The following is a 21,386-nucleotide window of genomic DNA, read 5'->3' on the forward strand; positions in this document are numbered from 1 at the left end:
TCAACTCCTTTTAAAAAGCTGTATTGGGCCAATCTCTTTCAATCATTTAAAGGGATACAGTGTTTTGCATCTGATTGTGTATCCCGGGTTGTGTATACAGAGTATTCACGTCTTTGAGAATGATTCCAGCTAGCTTACACTGCTTACTATGGAGAATGGCAGCATGGGAAATCTTGCTTGTACATGACTGTTGCCACAGACAGGTATCAGATGATGTTCCTTTACCCTAGGCCTTTACCATTTTGAATAATACCTTAACGACACTTGTTTTCTAAGTATTATATTTACAATCTGAAAATTCTCTCTGTGTATCAACAACAAGAACTGTGAATCGATTGCCTCAAACATCAAACTATCACACCCACTGAGAACAGAGTAAATTTAATGCCCAATTCACTGTTACAACTTCAGTGGAGTTAAGAAAGCCAAAAATAAATTGTACAGATACTAGAAACTTGATATGATTTATCAACGGTGAAATAGCTTTGAAAATGATGAAAAGAGGGCAATTCAAAGGAACTATTCTGTCTCTCTACATGTATTTCTAATTTGAAATGTGAACATTTCACCAGGTTTCTGAAATATGGTACTTATTCTGCTCAGACTATTTGCAGCTAGCTGTCAACTTTTCTTTAAAAAAGGATTACTTGTACAGAGCATTGAAAAAAGAGAAGTAGAAAAAGGTCTGTGGTCCATGAAAATTGAAAAAAAAAAACTCAGAGCAAAGCTGAGGTTTGTCACAAATGAGTTCAGTGCATGTATATGCACATTCAGTAATTATGTCTATATTATAGCATATCTGCTGCTTATTACACTGGTCAAATTTCATGTAACTATGCATTTCAGTTATACATGAAAAAAATTAGATATTTGCAAAATTGAAAAATATACACAGGAAATTTTTACAGGGACAAAAGAGAATTTACCAAAGAAATTGCTGTGTGATATTTGGTTTCCATTTTGTCATTATTTTGTTAAATTTCCTGCCTCAGGTCTAGTTGCCATGGCGATTAAGTGATATTTCTTGATTTCCATGGCAACTGCACTGAATCAAATAATTTATTCATTTGTATTCATTTGTGATTATATTTTTGCAGGTTTCGGACAACGCAATGTGAGTATGTAGGAGCCGTACAAAACGTTTGTGAACGACAGTTTCGTGTGTTTTGAGAATCTGACCACACCATGGCTGAGAAGAAGAATTTCTTAGATTTTGACGAAGTAGGCATGTCCTACCAAAGGGATGAACACAACGAAGTGAGTAATTTTCTACCCTTTCACCATCATGGTTTGGCCCAAGCCTATTGTTATCAATGTTGTTTGAGGACTGTTCACAGGAAATTAGGGGTGAACAGGTCAAGTTACTGTTGTGAATGGTGATGTACTTATCTGAGTACAGTATTTATCAATTTCTAAAAGAAAAGACAACAAATTTTAGTTGGTTTAAATTTGTAAAGTGGAAGTCTTACACTTTTGCTGAAAATTACTTCAGAGAAACTTTCAATCATACTCTTACCAAATCAGTAATTAAAATCAGGAGTCACAGCGCAAATTTTGGTACTAGAGAAATGAATTACCTCAAATTTACCAATATTTGAAATTCAAAATGGCTGCCATCCCTTTGTTATCTCTATGGAGAAAAATGAAATTTTCCATTTTCACAAAAATGAGACAATGAAATTCCATTTACTCCATTAGCTTCGAAATGAGCCTTCATTAGTGGTAGATCAGAAAAGGATTGTAAAAATTTGAGAGTTCAAATGTCTGTCCAGCTATATACTGGTGGAAATGTGTTACTACAAAACACCAGAGCTTAGAGCAAAAAAAAAAAACCACTGAGTAAAGAAATCAAAAATGAAATTGAAAGTTTTTGACTGATGTAAACTTCAGATTTGTGTTTTGGGATTCAATAGTAACTTGGTATCAACACTTTTCTGTACACACATTCCTAATTGTACAGTACCCCTCCACCCTCCCCCCCCCCCCCCCCCCCACACACACACACTCACTCTTCGGACATAATGTTTTGTTTCCATGGTTCTACCAATACTGGTGATAGTCACTCTGTCGTCATGAAATAATCTTTCACAAATTTATTGTATAATCTTCTTTATCAAAGCCGTTAACAATATTTGTCATCTTGGCAGTGAAATGCAATATATATTTAAATTGTTGAACTGTAATCTATTTTGAATTTCTTGATAAAAAAATAAAATATGGTGTCAAATATGGGAAATTCAAGAAAGTATGCAAAGATTTAGTCTACCCTTTTACTAGCATGGTTTGGCCCAAACCCATTGTTATCAGTGGTGATTGTGGACCTGTTTATAGGGAATAGGGGTGTACTGGCTACCAGTCCTCATCAAATGAGTTTGCATTGATAATACTGTCTGTGGTGAGCTTTAACAAAATGTGCAAAACAAGTGTCAGTGTTGACCTGTACATGATATCACAGGGAACAGTATTCCAGAATGTAACATCTGTGCTATTCTGATTGGTTCTTTGGAATTTCAACTTGTTCCAATTGTAGAGATTTATTCAAACCATTGTCAAAGCATGACAGATACAAAGAATTGTAGCCATATTTTCCATCACCTTTATCTTTGCAGCAAGGATTGTCGTCGTTAAAAATTTATGGCATATTTGAAATTTTTTAATTCCCATCGGTAGTGAAATCTCATTTTATCGCTCGCAGACTTTAATCTACCGTGTGAGCGATTTATGGGCTCAATCCCTACTTTTCACATTCCGTGCCAATTCATTATCTATCAGGTCATTTTCTGGTCGTCACGATCAACTGGTTACACTCTAAACTTAATCCCTTGTATTTGGATAAAAACTATCAAATTTACAATAAACTGGGGTGCATGTTTTAGGATCTACAATTACCCCAAACAACCTCTCTTCATTGAATAAGTCATATACTTGAAATCAGAGGAGAACTAAGTAATTTTAAAGCAGTTAGTTTTCAGCGTACATCAACTTTTGGTTTACACAATTGACAGGTGAAATTATTTTTCATGAATTTCAGTTCAGCCGCAACATATCTGATGTTCTATACCTATTTCAAAGTTCTTTTCAAGAATGGACTCTACCATATGTCATGGATGGTGACTTGTGTCTTGCAACTCTAACTCAGACAGAAAAATTCAATTGTTCAGTTTCAACACCATCAAGTCATTCAAACCTTCTCACTGTAGTTCAGTAAAACAACCAAAGGTATTAGCCCTTTGAGCGCCAAAGTCAATTTTTGTCGCTTTTTTTATAAAATACATAACCCTGCCATTTTTTTTTCAGACTTTTGCCAAATTTTGATTAAAACTATACACAATGGAATGCAATCTCCATTTGGTCCAAAATTATCAAAACATTGCAGAAAAATTAATAAAAATTGGTAAAATGTTGGACAAAAATTTTGATGTGCAATAATATTACAGCACTCAAAGGGTTAAGTTTGAATCTGTATGAGCATCTGCCATACTTAGTCAGGCCAAACTTCAACATTGTAATGAACATCGATATTCAAGAAACGATTTTTCATTTTGCTTCATACTGATTTGAATTTTCCAAAGTTAAGATGGCTATATAAGCAGAACAACGAGAACAACTCAAATCACTGGAAAATGGTCATATCTGCAAATTTATACATTTTGCAGGTGTGCCAGAAAAACTGATTTCATAATTATATTGGTTGTAATTTCTGTGCGCTGATAAATATTCAGTAATGTTCTTACCCAAAATTTCTATTTTTAGTCCTTTGGGCCTTTGGCCCAAAGTACTAATGTGATGACGCGGCCTCTGTTGTTGCATACAGTGGGCCGTATGCTGTGGACGCAGGTATCTCAGAAACGCTTCAGTAACTTTTTCTGAAATTTGGTCTGGTGGTCACTTTGGCATGTATCTCAAACGGTCTTTTTTCTTTTTTTGATTGAATCTATTTAAAGTCACTTTTTTAGCTTTTTTGTGAAAACTATTTTCAATTTTTCCTCAAAACCACTGATTTGATTATTGTGATATTTGGCATAGGTGTTCGTATAGTTAAAATGCCGTCAGAAATGTTCAAAATTTGGTGATACATGCCTTGTATTATTTTTAAACAATATTTTTATCCATTTTTATTTTATATTTACTTGATTTTGCCTCACTTTCGCTAAAGCTACCGTCTGCGCATGCGCACAACTCTAGGACAAAATCTGAGTTGAAGAATCGAATCGGACGCCATCTTGTTTCTCGGTGTGGGCACATTTTTTACTTTTTGAACGTTTCACTGTGTCTTTCAATATGTTCTATAGTTATGAAGTTGACAGTGATGCACTTTTGCGGCTGTCGTGTATTTTTTGGTACGAAAGGCGCCTTTGATCGACTGAAGAATGATGGTACCGGCAGGCATATCAGTTCTACTGAGGAAGTAATCCACTGGCCCGCATAGGTCAGGGACTCACTTAAGGGAGAACCACTTGATTTCTGGGGGGGGGGGGGGTATGGAGGATTTTGAGAAAAAAAAATTGTCACCAGTGAAATAAAAGAAAAAATAAGCCTGTAATGGCTTGAGAAAAAAAATTCTCATAACAGACAGAAATAAAAAAGGAATTGTCATAATGCAGTTGAAATGAGCAAAATTTTGGAAACTTCATTCTCATGTGTTCTTCGCTAGCATGCTGCCATAGGCAGCGCAAATGTTTTTACCACAAGCAATTCTCATGGTTTTTTTTCCCAGCACTTATGATATAAGCATTCACTACTTTACACCTCAGTGCACTTTTTTTTTCCTTCCCTTTTCTGACCCAAGAAATCATGTTTCAGGATTTCTGTTGCAATATCTCAATGGTACAGGCAATATCTAGATGGGACTATTTGACTTCTGTACATTGTGAAAATTGAAAACACAAGACAGGAGTCAATAAACTAGTGTAAAAACCAATATATTATTCTCTCAACATAAATATGTTAGAAAGATTACAAGTTGTCAAAGAAAAATTGAGGAACAACAAATATAATGAAATACAATGTGTGAGCCTTGTTTCTCTGACCACAAAAGATAACATATCCCCTGAGAACTTAAAAAGAATTGACTGTTATAAAGAAAAGCAGGTATAGTACTGATCACTGTTGATTTGCCAAAAAAGTGTTCTATAATTTAAAGTTGTATATACTAGACCTTCCATTTTGTTTTCATTCGTTGGAATGTAAAATGAATATATAAAACCATCCTGTGATATGTGAAACACTGGCTTAAATTTGAAAAATTGCACTGCTACTCCATTTGATAAAAAAATTGATGCAGGTGTGACAGTTGAAATTAAAAAATGCTGTCTCTGTGACAAAAAAAGTTCCCATACCCACTTCCTGCATACCCCCCCCCCCCCCCGAAGCCAAATGGGTCTTCCCTTAATATGCGCATGCGCATACCGGTATAACAAGTTAGCGTTGTATTGCAAGGACCAGCTCCTGGCAAAGACTTTGAAAAATCAAACCGACGCTGTCTTGTTTCTCGGTCTTGTGCGATTTTGACGTTTTGAAGCTTTTAGCGTTTATTTGATGATATTTTGTAAATATGAAGTTCACAGTGATTGTATTTTTGTTGCTGTCATGTATTTTTTTGGCACGAAACGCTCCTTCGTTACCGGCGAATCCATTTGCTTTAGCGAGGCAATCCCACCGGCGGCCCGTTAGTAATAGCTGGGTGAGAGCGAGGGAATTCGCTCTGTCCTTCTACCTCCATGTCATAACAAACTAGCGTCGTTTTATGTTGATGTACTGTCCTTTCGACACAGCGATAACTTAAGTTTTCTGTTGCTTATTTGGGTAATTTCGACAGTTGTGCATTGATTTTGACATCATTGTTGAAGACAGTGTGTGCTTTCGACTGTCGACAGTCCTCGTGCCTTCTTTTGACCGGATCCGGAGTCACTTGCGGTAGTAATCCAACGTAGGCGATCGAGCGCCGAAGGCGCAAGGTCGAGTCCCGAAGGCACGAGCTTGTATAAATTCGGTACCGAAAGCTACGCGAGACCAAGCAGTACAAGCGACTGGCGAGAGTCTACGTCTGCTTTTGTTGACCGATTTACGCGCACTTCAGAATCACGGCATAATCCGACATGGTAATTTGGCATGATCATCAGATCATACATGATCCGAGATTGCACTTTAGCAAGGTCACGATAACTAATGTTGTTTGTTTCACTGTCGTTTAATACCTATATTTCCACTAAAAGACCATTAGAATTTCCTCCTGGCTACTTTGAAATCGTGCACTGGCATGCATGTAGTTGTCAACATCACTATGCTTGAATGTAGTAGACTCTTACTATGAATATATCGATTGTCACTGCATATTGCATATGTGTGCAAGTCACTCCATATGTATCATATCAAAAAATGTAGTATTGCGATGTTTGAGCTGCCACAAGCCAGAATTTACAGTTTATGAGAAAGTTATCTTGCATGTAAAACTCAGTTCTACTGTGAACAAAATGCAAGCTATGTTGCTTAACTATGGTGAATAACATAATATTTTGTACCTATCACCGTGTCAGAAAATCAGAAGGAAACAACCACTCAGACAAACTCTGGTCAGGATGATACTGTCCAATTTTAATATTTGTCTCTCGGCACACACTAGATACTCATGACTGTAAAACAACATTTCCATATAATTGTATATTCAGTTTTTTATATTTAGTTTGCTTTTCACCATATTCTATGTCCTTCCCTGCACTACATAATTCAAAATTAAATATTGTTTTTGGCCTATACGTACTTGAGGTAAGCTTATTTAGTCTCATACATTAAAGATGCACTGTTGACCTTCAGAGTCAAAACTTTTTATCATTGTATTGTAGATAGGTGTACACTCCAAATACTAAGTACAAGTGTGGTGAGTGTAACAAGCAAATGTTTTTTAGTCAATGGCCCAAATTTATTTTCTATTTGATGGACAATAAATACATGTGTAATCAATGCCAACAATCCAGTTTAAGTAATTTGGTTTAGATTAGCCATTGTCCATTATATTACAATAGTTTGTGGCTAAATTTTCTCCCCTTCTGTATCATATAAGTTCACCGTTTCCTGTTTTAGATATATTGATCCTATTGAGTTCCATCTCTTATTCTTGATTCACTTTCATATTAACTTTCATTTATGTCCAAACAATTTGACTTTTTGCCAAATTTCACATTTATGGCAAATAATAAACAGTAAGGAGGCACAAAGGACGTCGGTGCCCCCGGGCCCCATGTTTATTTGAGTTTTACCGTAGCTGAACAAGTTATGTTTCAAAACAAGATTTCAACCAAAATGGTAGTTTCCACCTTGTTCTGACGTGACAAACTTCTGAGCAGTGTTATACTTGCATACTGGAAGAACACTGGCCCTGTCTTCTTTATGAAATCAACCTTTTGAGTGCTGCAATGATTCCCACCAAAGCAAAATTTCATTAATTTTTATGAATTTTTCTTTGCGTTTTTGATAATTTTGGACCAAGTTGACATCACATTTCATTGGCTTCAGATTCTTATCAAAATTTTGGCAAAAATCTAAAAAAAAAATGACTTGAGTAAATTTTACGTTGAAGACAACTAAAATCGACTTTGTTGCTCAAAGGGTTAATTAGTGCTCGTCTGAGGGCCCCTTTTGTGATAAATCCATACACAATGCAAATATACCCCCTAGAATAGTGTTGAATTTTCCCACAGTGTTCCACAGTCTTGCCTGGTGACTTACTGTGTACATTTCATATTTTAGGATTTCAGCGAAGCTGAGGAGTATGACTTGGATGACTTCACAAATGAAGACACCAGTGATTTCTACATGAATCATTTTAGTCATGTGACCAGAAAGGCATTCAGCAGCAATGATGCTGGCAAAGTGCTCGGTGAGTAATTTTTATCTCAGTAAGATTTCTTGAAGAAAAGAAATATTGACCTCATTTCCAATTTGAGGAAAATTTGCAAAACGGTAATGTGTTTAGCCCTTTTACCGCCAAGGTTTGGCCCAAAGCGATTGTTGTCGATGGTGATTTTGGACCTGTTTACAGGTAATTTAGGGATGAACAAGTTAGTAATACTCTGAAGACTTCCATGATAGCTTCACCCCCTTTGCTTTCATCCCCGCACTGAAGTATTCCGGTCCAACTTTAAGTTTGAAAACAATATCTTCAGATTAAAGCTGTTGTAATTGGTAACTCTGATAACCAGTATGGCTATAAACTTCAATACTGCAGATCAGTTATCGATTACTTGTGCAAACATCAGCTAAGTCTAATTCAGAATCAGATTGTAGTTAAATTGCTCCTGAGATAGACTTTGTGTTGCATAGCAAATACTGAAGAAGTCCATTTTACTCAATGTATGCCCAGCATGTTTCAAGTTCCAGAGACCAGCTCTGGAACTGTTAGTTTTTGCTCACTTTCCTTCTTTCTTTCTTTCTTTCTTTCTTTCTTTCTTTCTTTCTTTCTTTCTTTCTTTCTTTCTTTCTTTCTTTCTTTCTTTCTCTATTTCCGGTATTACTACCATAGAACATGCTATACACAAATTTTACCTCAATTACCCAGAATGCATTGCGACACGCTTATGACGTCATCGCTCAGCTCGGACGGGTTTTACGGGCATTTCTGTTTGTTTATTTATTTATTTTTTATTTGGCATTGCTCCACTATCATATTGCGTTCAGTTATTAATAATTCTAGCTTTCTTTCGCTTTGTTTTTTGTTGCTTTTTGATTTTATTTTTCTCTAAATACTCGCCGTACGTGGCGCTATACTGTTTCGCCCGACTTTTCGCCCGAATGCTCATGAGTTGATAACATTAACAATGGCCGCGTATCGATCGCTTCGCCCGCACACAGAGAGAAAATTAGCCTTTCCCTAAGTTTACAAGCGCGGCTGAGCACATCGTGTACCTAGGCGAGGTGGGTGTGCTCGAAAACGATGATCAATGCAAAATTTGGACTCAAAATCGGCTGTTTTGGCGGAGAAACTGCCCGACAGCCCTGCCATGCAGAGCTAGGCATTCATAGTGAACGTACTGTCTGTCACGCACCGGCATGCGTTGGCTGCACGTAAAAGCAACTCAACTTTCCAAGATCAAACGGTCAGTATCTTGTGAAAACAGCGACATAGCAATGAAAATTGTTTTAGTCTGTGCTTTTAATCAAATGAAAATGCATGTGGCTCAATTTCAACGGCCTAGGTCCGATGTTTCCTCTCGTCTGATCATCGTCGTAATTCACACGCCTCTTTACGGCAACAACTCAGCGCTACCCGTCAAGCGATTGATTTTTGCTAGGTCAGCTGAGCGAAAATTATTGCTCTGGCTCGCGAGAATGTCGTCTGATAAACATTTCCGTGCGTTGTCGCCCCCGTATGTATCTGTTGCGTTTTTACCGTACATGTAGGCATTTGTAATCTGTGTACTGTAATTCCTCGGACTGCCTTGCTTTTAGTTGTATTATGGTGTTTACTTAGCCCTGCGCTGTGTGTTCCGCTACAGCTAATCACCCCGCTCTGTGGTGAGCGGGGCGATTAGCTGTAGCGGAACACACAGCATCGTACGCAGGGCTAGGTGTTTACTGCTATTAGCCCTGAATATTAAAATCTAAAGCACTCTTTCATTCTGCAGCTATCTTTGTCACACATTGTCTTGTTTCTTCCGCTGCTCTGGTCTCTGGAACTTCGCTTTTGCTTGCAAATGCTTTCTAGTTTCATTTTATAAATCTGCCTCGAATTGAAACTCCGTTAAAAAATAAATGTATCCAACAGTTGAAAATGTAGTGGGATTTTCAGCCTGCGATATCTGTGTAATGAGCAACTTGTTTGCAAAACATTGTGATCTGATGTGCACTTAATTTGAACAATCCTGTAGCCAATAGAAAAATTCCTGAAAGTTATTTGCATTTTCTGCTGTTCTCTAGAGTGATAAATTGTAGATACCAAGCAGCTCAAAGTCATATTAGCCATTTATTAAATTTGTTTTCAACAAAATCAGATTGGAAATTCATTGAATTGTATGATTTTTATGCCATTATTTGCAACATATATTTTTTTTTCTCAGACAATCCAACACAAAGCAGTACACTGCCCTCAGAAACCAACACATCCTCCATCAAACATCAACGCACAGCGAATCATTTATCCAATCATCGATCGAGAAATGATCTCGGTAAGACAAGCACCTCACAAAACATCAGCGCCATGAAAACCGGTTTATTAAACAGCGAGCAAATTGACGTAGCGGCTGTTTTAGGAATCCAGAACGTAAATATGCTCCAGGTGGATAAATTTTTCCAGGAGTTGGATGATCTCTCACAGACTCTGGAAGAGGAAAGTTCAAGGACTCAGGTTCAGGGAGTATTAAGTTCAGAGAAGGTGGCAGTCAATGGGAATTTGTCAGATGGGACGAAGGGTTCCAGCAACGGAATCGTTGAACAGCTGACGGTTGCAAAAAGTCAGTTTCTTGAAGCGAAGGAGAGCCTTCAAAAATTGCTGGCTCCGGAAAAACAGGAAACAGAACTCTCGGAAAAAGTTTCTGCAAAGTCCGCTCAGACGGCAACGGATTCAAACGCAGAGAGGAATCGCGGAGGAGATTCTGCTCTGAAAAGTGATTCAAAACGAAAAGACACCAGTACCGTCAAAAAAGTTCGTTTCATGCAACAGACGAGAAGTAGAGACGATACCGATGAGGACACTGAAGATGGTGAAATCGACGATGACTTGATAGAATGCTTTGAAATAGATGATGAAATTCCTGGAGAAAGTAACAGTGATGATTGCAAGGAAAATCACATTCCGGATGGAAGAGCCTCTAATGTTGCAATCCTGGAAAGCAGTAATGCTGGAATGCCAAGCAACAGTTCAGTAGGGAATACTCAGGACAAGTTGTTGATGGAAAATTCTTTCCCTATGTTGGGGAAAAGACCAACGGTGCAGAAATTGACAGGTACTTGGAAACAGGAATTTGAAAAATCTAGCAATGAAATGAAAAGTGCAACAAGCCCCAACTCTGTGCAAAGCAATACCTCTGTGACACCTGGTGTACCCGTCAAACAAAATGTCAAAAAAGTTAATGACAGCGTTTCTAGGGACGAACTTTTAAGCGTTTCTAGCGATGAAAACCTCTGGCATATTGTGGAAAGTTCCAAACCCAGTGAGAATGTTACTAAGCAACAGAGACTTGCCATGGATGCGGAGGAAAGAAAAACTGGGAGTGTGCAGAGAGGAGAGATGAAGAGGAAGAGGATAGCTTTGATTCTGTGGAACAGAAAATATTGGAAGCAGCCATCAAGGGAAAAATAGATATACTGGTGAGATAATTGCAACTAGCCCCAAGTAGCCCCAAATATTTCTCAAGTTCAGGTGGCATTGCTCATAACACATATTTTGCTCAATTCACTTTTCTGCAAAGATTCTTTCCATTTTCATTAGTTTATTAACGCAATATTAACCCTTTGAGTGCCAAAGTCAACTTTTGTTGCCTTCATAAAATATAGTGCAGATAATTTTTTCAGATCCAGATTTTTCCCAAAATTTTGATACAAAATTGTAGTCAATGAAAAGTTACATCCCTTTGGTCCAAAATTACCGAAACAATCACTGAAAAATTCATGAAAACTTGTAAAATGTTGCACTAAAGTTTAGGTGGGAAAAATTACAGCTCTCAAGCGGTTAAAATATCGGTCAGGTTCAAAGATTGAAAATTCAGACACACCTCTGAAGAACGCTGGGCCACATTTCCCAAATGGTAGAAATCAATGCTAGTCTAAGGGTGCCTTTAATGGCAAATGATCCAAAGATACCCCCTAAGATAATGTTAAAATATACTAGAGTTTAACAAGGGCCCAGTATTGTCCAGTCTTGCAGCTAATTCCTTCCTGTACTGTTTTTTTAGAAGTCAAGTGGGATGTCTAATGATGAAGTGAGCAGTGTCCATGATGACAGAGGAAACACACTGTTACACATCACAGCCAAACATGGACGCATGGACTGTCTACAATGGCTTGTTGCCAATGGCTGTAAAGGATTGATTCTGCATGAAAATGATGATGCACAGACTCCAGCAGTGATTGCAATCAAGGTAAGATTGATTGATTGATTGAAGAATTCATTCATTTGTTTGTTGGTTGGTTGATTTATTGATTTGTTGGTAGGTTTTAATTGGTTGATTAATTGATTGCTGAACAGGTTTTTGATTGATTTATTTATTTGTTGGTTGGTAGGTTAATTGGTTGATTGATTGCTTAATTGGTTGGTTGGTTGATTTATTTATTCGTTGGTTGGTTTATTGGTTGATTAATTGATTGTTAAGCTGGTTGGTTGTTGGGGTGATTGATTTGTTGATTGGTTAATTGGTTGATTGACTGATGTTTAAAGTGGTTGATTGATTGATTGTTGAATGAGTCATTGTAAAGAAAAACTTTTCAAATGAATATGATTTGATTTTAAACTTTGCATATCTGAATGTAAAAATGAAGATAACTTTAGTTTGATAAAATATTCCTCCGTGAAATGAGTGGCGTTGCCAGAGAGGCAATTCCATCCATGCATCCCTGATGGCTACATGTATGTTAGTCTAAAAACAAGTTCAGTAATTGGTTTGATATTTCACCATCCTGACGTAGGCAATCCGTGCAAACAATGTGTGATTATAGAAGTATGGGATATGGTGTTTTCAATCGGGTTTGAACCCACAACCTACGATATCAGTCACCCAGTGGAGAAGCAACAGACAGAACCGTTTGGCCAAATCCCCACTCTCAAAAAAGAGCGGGTATTGAAATATTCATATGATATAATTATATGATATATTTATTCTTTTATTTATTTATTTTTTTGTTTTATTTATTTATGTATTGCATTTATTTATGTATTTATTTATTTAATAATTATTTATTTATCATGTCATTTTACGTGCTCAGGCAGAAAAACCAAAAAACTATCAAAAATAAAAACAAGGGGAACCAAAAATGATGAAAAGAATACAAAAAAGATAAAAAAGCAAACACTAATTTATTGTCGTGTCTGGTATGAAGGTACAGTGCACCTTGGAGGCAAATATTTGGAATCTCAAATTTTCAATATACTGTTTTGTTCTACCACTTGTAGGGGCTCATTTTAAGGCACTTGGAGTGAATGAAGTTTTCACTGGCTCATGGTTTTGGTTTAAGATTTTCTCCATAGAGTTTAAGGTGGTTGGAAAGGCTATTTTTGCACCAATTCTTTTCTCAGAGTTAATGTCAATTTCAAGTGTTAGAATCAAGATATTTAGTTCAAATCCCTTAGTTAATATTTTCTCCAAAGAATATAAAAATTTTATATTTGCAGCCATGATTTTGAAATATGACACCAGTAAATATTAAATTTAATTTGTCATATTTTTTTTACATATTTGAATTTAACAATTGGATAGTATTAATATTACCAAATTATTTATAAATATGTTGACACTATTTATTGTAAGATTTGTACGGCAGGATTTGTAAATAAAATTTGTTTTTATGATTTTACATGGGTTTATATATCAAAAAATTATTAAAAATTCTTTCAAATTTCAAAATGTGATTTTTCAAAAAGTACTTCAAATACAGGAAAATTGTGCCATACAAATCTTATCTGTAACCTTGTTAATAGGCTGTAAAATTCCATGTCCATATCTCATTTCAAAGTTGGATTAAATTGGTATACAATTATGTAGGAAAACTGTTATTCTGTCAAAAATGTTGAAAACAAGCCATATTTGCACCCCTCTTTTGAAGTCATAGAGCAGTTTTTTGGTTAATCTCACTTTTGACACCTCTTTGACACTCAAAGAATCTAAAAATGCATTACAATAGCAGTCACTCACTCTGAATGCCAGCACCGCCTTGTCAAACTTTCCTGAAAAACAGCAAATAATGACTTTCCCTTTTCAAACATTTTATTAAAAGCTAGGGGACCTCCACCATAGTTAATACACTAAGGACTCCCCAACTTCTTCTTATTTGGTCAGTTTTTCAGAAGTTTTAACAGGCTATAACTCTGCAATGCCTTTGTGCCCAAATGTCTAGTTTTTTTTATTCCACAGAGAATGTTGACTACTTTTATATTTTAATAGTTTTGTTGAAATTTATAACTAACGCTCTAGCCTTTGCAACCACCTTAATGGCGACCATTTTGAATTTCAACTATCAGTATATAGGTAATAAGAAATCCTTATAATATTTTATCAATCATTACGCAGTGAAAAAATTGCATGAAAACAACTTTTCAAATATTTTAACTCTCTTTTTACTTTTCCACCTACATTCAGCACGGACAGATTGAATGCCTACAGTGGTTGATTCTGGAATCTCAAGCCAGGAAGCAACTCATCCTGGAAGACAACAAACCTGTACTGATACACCAGGCAGCCAGATATGGGCAAGAATGCTGTCTGCGCTGGTTGCTAGGATACATGCAAATGCAGGATCTCTCCATTGACATCACCGATCTCCACGGCAACACTGCTGTACACCTGGCTGCCAAATATGGTCATCTTTCATGCTTACAGGTATTCTGGTCACTCTGATTGGTTTGTTTTCCAGGTGATGTGAAAATGGCATTCAAACTTTAATTCAAAATCGAATCATCTTCTCTGTTACAAATTCAGAGTTTGTCTGAGTGGTTCAAAAGGCAGGGAGGTGTGAGAAAGTATTCAAATTTCTAATTTATGTCACTTAATATATTCAAATGATCCATAGTTGCGATTGCAGTGTAACATATCCACAAAATGTTCTTCCGCTCAGTAATAACGATCTTCTTTGCAAATGTACCGGTATGACAAAATATTGAAAGGCATCCATTCTAAAATTGATTTCAGAAAATGTTTTCAGCTAAATAATTTTCTGGTGCCCAGCATAAAACAATGGTAATCACCATGGTAACCGTCAATCAGACATTTTGAAATTTAACAAGTCTTAAATACTTTGGTTATAGTGAATTGCTCAATCCAAAATTTGACAACATCCAATCAAAGATGGTCTTCTGTTTAGCCTCATTTACATATTTTACTGTCTGCAGTTGTATTTTGTGAATTCAGCATATCTGAAAAAAATTACAGGTAAGTGATAATCTTATTCAAATATTCAACAAATAAAGGATGAGAGCAGTGCTTTCCCAAAAGAAACAAGTGAAAATGTCTTTTTTATATCAGAAAAATTGAAATAATGTTGTCTTCTTTCTCCTGCAGACCTTGGTTGAATTCAATGCTGATGTGACAGCTACCAACAAGAAAGGCCACACCCCTTGCAAGGTAGCAGCCAATCACCATCATGATACCAGTGCTCAGTTCCTGATAGTGGTAGAATCCTGCATCTCATTGGCTGAGCAAGTGACCAACTACAGGAAGGAACTCAGAGAGTAAGTACAAACATGCACAGACAAACGCTTTCATTGGCTATACCTATACCTACATGTATGACCAATAAAAGCATAAAAAAGCTCTTTTCTTTGATCAACTGATGAGTGATCGCCAAAAACCCGAGAGTTTCTTAGAGTACCACACTGTACCACATAATTTTCCTTTCGTTGCAACTATATGTACAATTCCTTATCGGCCCAGAGTAGAAAAAAATGTTAAGTGTTCATATTTCAAATCATCTAAGATTAAAATAGAGAGTGATTTGTTTCTTTTCCAGAGTCAAACAAGAAAACTTGGTGTTGAGATCAAGATTGGATGATGTAAGTTCTATTTAATTTTTGTTTTTCAATTATAATTTTGTTGTAAGTTGAGATTAAGAAGTATATCTAAGTTCATGAGCAAAAGCATATCAGATTTTAGATTAGTGTTGTTGACAGTTTGACTATGATGATGATGATATGATAATGAGGATGATTATGGTGTGATAATGATGATTCTGATGATGATTCTGATGATGTTGATGTTGATGATTATGACAACGATAATATTGAGCATGCGACATTCATGATTATTACGATTATTATTACGATGACAAAAATGACACAGAAAGGGAGGATCATTTCAAATATGACTACAATTGTGTAATCAATCTTATGTGTTTTTGTCCTCTGCTAAACTCTGCATGACTGTACAGTATAAAGTATGTAATGAATGTAAATTTTGATATAATGTTGTAAACTAACAGTAATGGATATGTGAAAATATGTATAGTAAATAGAAATAATAGTTTGATGTGTGTGTTTTGTGATGATAATATATAATGATATGGCTAATAACCCTTTCACAACCCAATGATTTCAGTAAGATGGGTTGATCTAAGTACAGGGAAACAGGGGTGAAAAGAGCCCAGGGGGAAAGTCCATTGTGTTTTGGCTGTAATAAGCATTGCCCGATGAAACTACATACTGTGTTATAAGTTTCGGTTGAGAAGGGGTTGTTCTGTTCAGTGTTTCAGGGTACATCATGTATAGATAAAATACCCCTGGCAGCTTTCAACAAATTTAGGCTGTACTTTCACAGACTTTACTTCAGAAAGTTAATATATGATTGCATGGCAAAGCTGGGAAAGTACATGAAGAAAACTGCTTGTCATTGAATTGTCAGGTTTTTGTGAGCCAAGGCTCTGGTATTTATTTGACGTATAAATTAGGTTGATGGACATTTGTCTTGCTAAGGTCTTAAGTGGTCACAAAAGGTTTGCCTTTTTTGTATCCAACAACATTTTGTTACATTTCAATGACTATAACTTCTTGTTTTTTATTAGCATAGTACTCATGCTCTGTGTATATCTCTGTAATGTATGTGTGATATTTTCAGTAGTTTTTATGTGCAGTGCCGTAAGGAATTGTTGTTTGCAAAGATTTGTTTGTATTCGGTCTAACTGTACCTGTATATGTGTAATGAATTTTTATCTGTTGTTTAGTTTTGTAAGGTTAACATAAAACATTGTTTGTTGCTGAATTTACATAACTATACAAAGTGCCATTACAGTACAAGTATCTCAATTGCTACATATCTTTATTAATAAATGGTGGTCTGTAACATCTTGCTCTAAGCTTTCTCCCAGAAACTTGTAAACGTCTCCTCCTGAACACTACATCACAAAATTGCTGTTTGTCTCACAGATGTCTGCATTTCAGAACTCTCTAAAGACCGTTTGGTTCATCCTATTAGATGTTGAGGAAAATTACTACCACCGAGATACAGCTTGCGTGTATCACAAAAGTTTCCAAAAAAGCTTTTTGCAAATTTTGTAACCAAATAAAAAGCTGCAAAAAAGTCACTTTTTGTTGCCATTATCACACATTTTGATGCAGAAATCAAAATATCACATTTACGATTTGACTTTCGAACAAATAAAAAATGTACAACAGAAGTCTTTGATTTTTATTAATCATATTAAAAATATCAAACATGGACAAATTATCAAAAAATTAGTATAAATTCAGAAATGAAAACACCAGATACAAGAAAGTGTTGGGAACATTGCAGTAGTGATGAACTTCACAGCTATTTTGTTTTTTTAATAGACTCCAGGTGCTGTCTCCTAGCAACAGACTTACAGCTTTCCTCTGCATCTTTCTTTCCCATCTTTTCTTTTTCTCTTTCTCTCTTTCTTTCAGTCCTTGGCTTTTAACGAGTCGCTAATTAGAAAGAACAATGCCGCTATCACCATCAAACAGGTTACTCACTTGGTTTACACTCATTAAACAAAAATGCATGAAAATTTGAAATGTTCTGTCACAAATGTTCTGTGTTGCCCCTCCACTGGAACACTTGTAACTCCCTGTCACCCCCATCCCCTGCATTTAGAATCAACCATACTGTATGAAACAGGGTTGAATCAAAATTTTAAGGTTAAAAGGTTTGTAGATACCGGTATACGTCTATAACTGACGGAGACAAAATAAATGTAGAACAGTACAATGATCTGTTCCACTTCTTTTGCTACCCGTCCCAAAGAAAAAGGCAACCTATTCACCACAATGGTTTGTGCCAAACTCATTGTTATCAATATCGAGTAGGGACCTGTACACAGGAAGATGGGGATGAACAGGTTATAAGATCATTGCACAACCTTAATTTTCATCGAAAGAAGTCTTTCATGATGATACATTTTTCAGCCATATATTTAAGCTCCTTGGGTCTACTTCCATAATTTATCGGATTTTTATCTTTTTTTTGACATTCTGTTGTCTGCTCATTCATTGTGACCCTGCAACCCTTTCACCAGCACAGCATGGTTCAACCCATTTGTTTTCATGGGTATGGGTAGACTTAAGTACTAGGGAATGGGGATGACAGGGGTATTTCACAACTTTGAGACAGAACAGACAGACATCTCAAATAATTATTAATTAGCCTCTTCACATCTAACTGTTTTGGTACGGCTCCACAGTTTTTAACATTAACTGTGGACCTCTGTACTTAGCAGTCCGGGTCAGCTCCAAAATTGGAGATGCTATACCATAATATTTTCCCCCTCTCATTAGCCAATCAGCGGCCAGCGCGCCATCAGTAAAAATTGTATTTCCTGGCAACCTCCACATGCGTCCTTCGTTACATACGCCATACTGTGTCGAACTCCCGCGCCGTATTCTGTCATAATGTCGAACAGTTGTGTGGCCACTCTGTCAAAACACAATTTCAAAATCGCGTACCAGTTTTATTCTGGCTAAGACAACCAAACCCCATACATCGCTATGATTTTTAGACTCTGGCTTGAAGTCCTGCGAAATATAAATCGTGTACCTACACAGATCGTTCAGAATACCCCATTTGTATCGGAGATGGCAGCGATACAAATCCTACCGTATGGGGAACAGTTGTGTGGCCACTCTGTCAACACATTTTCAAAATCGCGTACCATTTTTAGTCTGCGTTTGACAACTACAAAACAGGTATCGTTTTAAAGCTCTGACATTGCTCTTCTTTCTTGCAAAATGTTCTACGCGTACCTACACAAATAACCTTTATAACAGTATTTCTAATAGAGATGACGAACATCCACAAAATGATTCTCGGTACTTGAGCGAAATCGATAAACTGGGGGTAGAAATGAATCGTCAATATTTCGAATATTTGTTCACTAATCGGACTCCTTGTTGGACATGACCTTCTGCAGAACACGTGGATTATGTTGACTGTCGAAATTCGTCGAAATTCACAAGACAGGGGCTTAATAAGCGGCCCAAAACTGCCGATCACACTTGGTGGGTAATTTGTGACCCAGCGTGACCTGTACTTTATTAATGATGTAATCTGGTCGATGATTGGCTGAATGCCGGAATACATTATCATAATGAGTCGCCAATTTTGGAGATGACCCGGACTGTATACGTGATAATGGGGGTGAAAGGGCCAAGCAACACTTTAAAATATGTGTATACTCAAGACACCAATCAACTCGTAGTTTAGGGATCATGACTTTATTACACAGCACCAGTCACAGAGCATGCAAATGATCACTGCAGGTCATGATCAAAGTTCAAGTGTTTTGCCTATCCCCATGGCAACATCCTTGTCGTGGTAAAGTCAAGGCTTGATTATAAATGTCTAATGCAAATCTTGAATATACCTCCAAATTTTTCTAAGAAAATAGGGGAAGACACAACATAGTGTGAGCTTTGAACTTTGACCCATATGCAAATTCACTAAGTTATCCCTTAGAGTAATCAGATAATTTGTGTATTATTTTAGTCTTGTGAATGTCCATGTAAAGTTCTCATCATAAATTTGTTCAAATATATCATTAGTTTAGTGCTTTGCATCTTGAACTTTTCGATTTACCAATAATTATCTTGATAAAAAACCTTCCGTAAAAGTTTCAATTATTCAATGGATTGATATTTGCAGATGAATCAGTCCACAAAAATCAAATTATGTAAATTTGTGTTACCAAGCAGTAAATAAATAGATCACCGCGAAAAAAGCAAACATCAATATAGTGAATTGTCATTTTCAAATTATAATTTTGATTTTTTCATTCATAAATTTCATAAATGTTTCATGATTTTCAGATCATTGTGCAAGTATAAAGTAACAGTGTGCAAAGATCATTTTTGGCCCCCTGTGCTTGAGGCACACCAGAGGACCAGTGTGATCATCATCAGTTTATGTATATATGTATGTCTGTCTGTCTGTTCTCTAATTCTGTTGCTATTTGTCACTATAGTTACAACTGGAATATGTTGATTTGACCGGAAAGCTTGTCAAACAGCTGGATGACTTGTATCAGAAGAAGACGACACACAGATCTCGATCCAGTAGTCTGGAAAACTCTGGAAGTGAAGAAAAACTTGGGTAAGTGTCATGATTTTTGTCTCTATTTACCCTTTTACCACCATGGTTTGACCCAAACCCATTGTTGTCAATGGTGATTGCGGACCTGTTCACAAGATGTTAGGGATGAACAGGTTAAACGTGTAAAACATATCTTTGTGTTGAAGTACAACTTAACCAAAAACAGGAGAGATTGGCCAAAAAATAGCGATGAGAATGTCAAACATATCTGGATAATAACCTCTCCGTATTGGACTTTTACAGCGCAATATTCCAGATGTACTTACTTCCATGGTTTGTGCTATTCTTTCAAATACCTCTGTAAGAATAACAGAATCTGAAACACCCAATGAGCTAAGGAGGAAAGAGTTTTGAGTTTCTGTTCAGCTCGTGTCTGACACAATTAAGTTCTTCAATGAGAGTCCCAGGGTTTTAAAAATGCGTTTCTTAGTTGTGGTTCAGGGCACAAAAACATACATGCATTCACATCACCTACCTAGTGGACTTCAACATCAATGTTGTGCATGACTTTGATGACTCAGCATCTTCAGTTCATCTTCTCTGAATCTAAGTTTTGTGTGGATTTTACATTCAAAATTTCATGGTTATAGAATTTTATTACCACATCACTCACAAAGAGGGTCAGAAAATGGTTTCAGGTTGTATACAAAAAGGTAAAAAGTGTACCGGTGAAAAATAACCAAATAAAAAATTTGTCAATTAATTAATTAATTGATGGATTGGTTGATTGAATGATTGATTAATTCATTGATTGATTAATTAATGGTTGTTTAGTAGGTGAAGGAATGTATGCATCGTTTATTCTACTACATCAATAGAAATAATAAGATTGCAACAAGTCTCTTGTGACACTGATTTTCATGTTTGTTCATCCATTTTATCTCCAGTGCGGAAATCGCAGCTTCCAAAGAGAAAGCGGAGGCGTTGAGAAGACGTTGTGTTGATCTGACGGAACAGGAGAAGCAATTGAAGGAGAAAGAGGAGGCGATAAATCTGCAGGAGAAGAAATCAAACCAGAAATTGGATATTTTGATCAATGAAAGTGCAAAACAAATGACATCAATTGATGACAACTTTGGCTTGGAACCGCTGAGTGTTATGAGGTGAGGGTTGAAAGGTCATGAGATCATATAACCTATATCATACAACTAT

General features: G+C 36.4%; 1 protein-coding gene across 1 annotated transcript in view; it reads left to right on the forward strand.

Moving 5' to 3' along the window:
• The first annotated feature begins 1,185 nt into the window (after nt 1-1,185).
• LOC139123782 (uncharacterized) overlaps nt 1,186-21,386 on the forward strand; it is a 31,916-nt gene continuing 11,715 nt past the window's right edge. The window contains exons 1-11 of the mRNA XM_070689935.1: nt 1,186-1,257; nt 7,747-7,876; nt 10,053-10,937; nt 11,162-11,301; nt 11,886-12,071; nt 14,283-14,522; nt 15,201-15,370; nt 15,649-15,691; nt 17,555-17,614; nt 20,107-20,234; nt 21,122-21,337. Coding sequence (XP_070546036.1) covers nt 1,186-1,257; nt 7,747-7,876; nt 10,053-10,937; nt 11,162-11,301; nt 11,886-12,071; nt 14,283-14,522; nt 15,201-15,370; nt 15,649-15,691; nt 17,555-17,614; nt 20,107-20,234; nt 21,122-21,337 — 2,270 coding nt within the window. The remainder of the gene's footprint in view (nt 1,258-7,746; nt 7,877-10,052; nt 10,938-11,161; nt 11,302-11,885; nt 12,072-14,282; nt 14,523-15,200; nt 15,371-15,648; nt 15,692-17,554; nt 17,615-20,106; nt 20,235-21,121; nt 21,338-21,386) is intronic.

This window comes from Ptychodera flava (assembly GCF_041260155.1).
Source record: "Ptychodera flava strain L36383 chromosome 23 unlocalized genomic scaffold, AS_Pfla_20210202 Scaffold_23__1_contigs__length_28996876_pilon, whole genome shotgun sequence".
NCBI classification, from domain to species: domain Eukaryota; kingdom Metazoa; phylum Hemichordata; class Enteropneusta; family Ptychoderidae; genus Ptychodera; species Ptychodera flava.